Source organism: Haliotis rufescens, unplaced genomic scaffold (genome assembly GCF_023055435.1).
Source record: "Haliotis rufescens isolate VD_foot unplaced genomic scaffold, xgHalRufe1.0.p SCAF_3, whole genome shotgun sequence".
Taxonomy (NCBI): Eukaryota; Metazoa; Mollusca; class Gastropoda; order Lepetellida; family Haliotidae; genus Haliotis; species Haliotis rufescens.
Genome location: NW_025964001.1, coordinates 39,128,536 through 39,133,579, shown reverse-complemented (window position 1 = coordinate 39,133,579; position 5,044 = coordinate 39,128,536). Strand labels below are relative to the sequence as shown.

Here is a 5,044-nt window from a genome sequence, read left to right as displayed (position 1 = left end):
ACTGAAGTATTTTGATAAGAAAAATGAAACGAGAAAATAATCTCTGACAAATGTTACATATATACTGTAAAAATATTAGATAAATTAAATATTTTGGAACACAGTTATTTTTACTTTTTCACGTTAAACTGACAGATACAAACAACTTTATGCCAAAAATAATTTTAGAACATATTGAACTATTGAATGCACCACTGTGGCTAAGTGCGGCGTTAAAAAACAAACAAACAATGCAACACTGTGGTTCCTGACCACTAAAGCAACTGATGTTGTACATGCAGAGATACGCATGTGTGAAACATGGACAACACGCATGCTATAGACCATCCAAGTATTTTTCACAGGTCTCGTGCAGATCTCGAGCCGGTGTGCACAATCTGTGCCTTTTTCAGACACTTCACAACCTATCGTATTTAACATCGTAGCAGCGTGGCTCTCATATGAGGACTAAAAGCTTCAGGCTACTGCTATAGCTTACGTATTCATATTCATTCTACATATAAAGCCTTGTCAAGCCTTGTGAGAAATTCAACACCGACAATTGTTGTGCCATAGTAAACCCACAACAGTTGGAGAATACAGTACTCATTCATTTATACATTGGGATCACAAGGCAGGTGCCATCATCACTTCTGTGTTTACTCGGTGAATCAGGCTATCTTGAACTGGAGCAGGAGAAAGAAGTAGGTCACGAACAGTCCACTCAGCTGAAACAGGAGGCACATAGAAGTACCAAGAACTTCTCTGAACAGAATACTGATAGTAAATGTGCTTATTGAAAATGTTATTTGCCCATTAGTTTGTCAAATTTGTTGATAAAGGAGTAGATGTTGATTGTGACGCTGAAAGATGTTTATATGATCTATAAAAAGGTTTCCTCAAGCTCTTGCAGCCATAGAGCTATATTTCTGATGTTATTTGGACCCACCACTTAGCAAATTGTCGTGAAGCTGTCAAATTGAGTTCAAGGTTTAGAATAAGCAAAATACATCACTGATTAAGAAAAAATGATGTTGCCATTTTTTCCACAAACCTTTGCGAAGGCCATCTTGGATTTTAAAATGGCCACCATTTATCATCCTGCTACATCCATGTCAAACTTGTTCATTCAAAATCACAAGATTATAATTGAATCATTTTGGGGGACACCGTAGAGGTGAAAGGAACCAAGTATACAAAGTTCAAGATATATAAAACTGGCAACAAAGACAAAAGCAACGTAGAGAGATCGTCCAACAGCACAAAAATAACTGACTTTCTCAAATACTTCTAAATAATGAATGCAGACACTTGGATCATTGACATTATCTGTGTCTTGCGGTACTAACATGAATGCTAATCTTCTGAGTCAAACTCACATATTCAATCAACAGAAAATGTAATGATTATTAGTTTGTCACAAGAATAAAACTTTCAAGATCTAATGTAATTTGCATGATATGTATGATACAGTATTAACAATATGTACAATTGAGTACAATCATGTATTAGAGACGGTTTTTGACTGATACTTTTCTTTTTCATTCAAATATATAAGTTGAAGTGAACATGAGGTAATTTTGAAATCCAAGATGGCCGCCACAAAAGTTCGTGGAGAAACAGGCAATATATTATTTTCATAATCAGTGATGCATTCTGATTTTTAAACCTTGTTGGGAAGATTCAACCAAAAATATCAATTCCTCAATACCTCACATAAGACGATGTACTATGGTATAAAACATTTTACATTGTTTGTTTCATTTTCTACAGCTTTATGACTGTTAAGATTAAGATTTAAGAAGGATATAACTGTCTGTGACATTAAAACAACATTCATTGTGGTATTAGTAATACTTACAGTCAATATGAACTCTTTTTTGATGACAAAGAAGTCAATAGCTGTAAACCCAACTGATGTGCCTGTTAGCTTTGACAGAAACAGATTAAGCTGCAAGGAGAGTGACTTCAAATAGATATAGTTGTTCCAGGTGTATAATTTCAGCTTTGAATGATTACTGAAGTTTTCAATTTGAAAATGTACTTTTCATTGAAAGCATTCAGGAGGACGAAAGGTCGTTTGGCTAATCTGTTCATTTCATCAGTCTAATATAAATAAAAGCGACAAAACCCTTTCCATATTCATAAGAAATCTCTTCCAAAAGCAGAGTCGATTGTATAATTCCGATTATATCACGAGCATGGGCTTTGGAGTCACAGGCGCATAGTGATGACACCAGGTGTTCGCGAAAAGTACTTAGATCGTGACGCACTATTTAGAGAGAGTTTTTATGCCGTTTTAAGTAATATTCCAGCACTTTGACAGCGGAGGGCACCAAAAGATAGTTTTTGCACATTGTACATATATATTCGGACTCGAACCCTTGCCTTGGCTTGAGGAGCGAACGCTTTAACCACTAGCCTACCCTACCGCCCCACACTGTTTGGAATGGTGTCATGTTATCAGGGAATAATACAACATATCTATACAAAGCATACCTGCGCATGCTGCTCCACAGTAGCATCCTGTGTTCCGATACTGAATATGTCATCCAGAAGTGAATGAGCCTGAAAATATAACTTTCACTTGAACAACAACATGATAATTCAAAGAATAACAAGACACAAATTTAACCAGGTGTATGTATATGGATAATTTGTTCAAGAAGTAATTGTGTTAACTTTTATACATAGTCCCTAACAAATTCATACATCTTTAGAACATAGTACAACAAACAAGTGAGCGGCGTCTGGGTGATCATCTATCGATACCCAAGGGATATTACGGCGGAGAACCATGTAAAGAACATTTATCACATCCATGGAACGATTTAAAAAAATAAATAATGCAAATGATTTTATTCAAGGATTTTCGAGGAAAACTTACAGCATTATGAACATGGGAACTGCTTATTGCTAACACAGAGATGGAAATGGCACAACCCCCAAGCCAGAATACATAAACTCCGATGACAAAAATGTTCAATGGCCCGTTGATAATCTGATAGGACACAAAACAAGCCACCAAAATATGTAGAATAAAACACCCTCCAAGGAGCCATTTGAAGCATCTATTGATGATATCCACAGCCTGGCACAGTTGTGTGTAGCGAAACCTCATTTCTGGCAGTTGATGAGGGATGTGTCCGTCTGCTTCCTCGATCTGTTTTACAAGGACCTTTCCCAGCTGTAAGAACTGTGCTCGTATGACTCGAGAAATTATGCTCATAAAAATAATCGGGAAAATCCAGGCCCCCGTTTCAAATACGTGCAGGACAACGCTGAAGAAGATCACCCACTTGGACTCTGGGAATGGCCTGGCATACGTTTTAATGTAAACATCCGAAATGGGTAAATCGCCAAACATTAAGACACAGAGAGCAGCAATGTTAACAAGACTAAAAAACCAGCCAGCAGCTGTACTTAATCTCAAATATTTTAGTGGAAATTTAAAGCCACAGCCTATGTTATTTGTAACAGGGCACTGCAATAGGGAATCCCAGTGCTTGTAGAAACATCGAAGGTGTGTTGGTTTCTGGCATGCAGCGACTATGATAGTAGCGTTTAGTGCGCAAAGCAACATCCATGTCGTTGTAATCATCCTCGAGAGCAAACCCTCGTCAAATGGGAACACCCCAACTGCACAACGGCCAACGTTGAACCACTGTAAGAGGAGAACCGTATAACAGTACAGACGGTTGATGGAGCGCCACAGTCTTGGAGGCTTTTCCTGGGACGCATATCTTTCTGATAGTTCCACTTTGTTTTTCGCGTGTGTTGGATCAAAGTAAATCCCAAATATTTTCATTGACATTAAAAATGGTTTCAGTTTGTCCTCAATTGATGTAAAAGGGTCCTTTTCCAGTGGTTGATTACCGCTGACGTGAACACCAGGTTGTGTGATGGTTTCCACATTCATGTTTGGCGTCTGTGCAGAGAAAACAAACCAGCTATGTTCAGAGCAAAGGCAGATGTGCGACACTACCCTTCAATCCCTGTCCATTTCATCAATTACACTAAGCCTCACCAACCAGCAAGAGTCATTACCATCAGCAGAACACCACACCGCAATATAACCGAGTACAGGTTAATGGCAATCATGTTAAAAGCCTAGCCAGTCACAGCACTCGTTGTTCTATTACGGCCAAGTGCAGAGCAAATAAAGGCGTTTGGAGTTTGATAATGCAATCGACATATCTATCTCCATAGAGTCAACATAGAGTCCATCTTCCTTCCTAAGTAGACAAGTATATTGATTCCGTTGAAAGTTGATCGTTTAAATGTTTTTTTTTCATCAGAAATCAGGCCTAACAACTTTAGCGAATGTGAGTTTCACAGTCAGCAAATATCGGCTACATCACGGCGACCTGACGATTCCCATGTAATCGTCTCATAGGATCATTAAATACTGGGACCTATTTTGAACCGGAATTCACATTGAGTTTCGTTCTAGAAAAAAATCAAATGTGTGCGCAGTGAAGGTGTTTAAGGCTCCAGAATGTCTGCTGTTCGATCCCCGCCACGTCATACAAAAAGACTTTAAAAAATGTTCTTACCCTCTGTGCCCTCTGAGGAGTGAGAGCGGCACTCTCAACGGTGTCGGACTGGGGACTGCAAGATCGACGCCTATCGGGAGGATCTACTTCCACTGCGCATCGAAGTAGATGTCGAACCGAGGGAAGACAAAGGGCGTCACCAAGCTCCGCTTTGACTGGAGGCACCGAGAGGACCAGATGCGCTGAAAGAGCCGAGAGCGTATCACACACTAGAGGCACCGGAGGGGCCGTGTATGAAGATGCAGGTTGCTGAAACATGGATTGCATGGAGCTTTGGAACCAAGTCGTGTCCATGGAAGGCGTCGGCTGTAGAGGCGCCGAGTATTGTCCGAATCCCGGTGGCGCCTGAAGCGTCGACGCCAAGGGCGCCGTTGAGAACTGTTACGACGCCGGTAGAGTGGAGCTCAGGTTAGTGAGTTTCAATCCCATTCTGCCTACATCCCAATTTGCCAACAGAAAATAAAGTAGGCAAATTGGTAACTAAGTTTCATCCCTATTTATGTTAATGG

At 39.8% G+C, this 5,044-nt stretch overlaps 1 protein-coding gene across 1 annotated transcript; it reads right to left on the bottom strand.

The window, feature by feature from the left end:
* Nucleotides 1–276: 276 nt before the first annotated feature.
* Nucleotides 277–4,829, bottom strand: LOC124120234. The gene is made up of 4 exons (XM_046483009.2): nucleotides 4,536–4,829; nucleotides 2,479–2,547; nucleotides 1,841–1,930; nucleotides 277–707 (listed from the first exon to the last, which is right to left on the bottom strand). Exons 1-4 carry the CDS (start codon nucleotides 4,827–4,829, stop codon nucleotides 651–653), a joined length of 510 nt encoding a protein of 169 aa, XP_046338965.2. The 3' UTR covers nucleotides 277–650.
* Nucleotides 4,830–5,044: the final 215 nt, after the last annotated feature.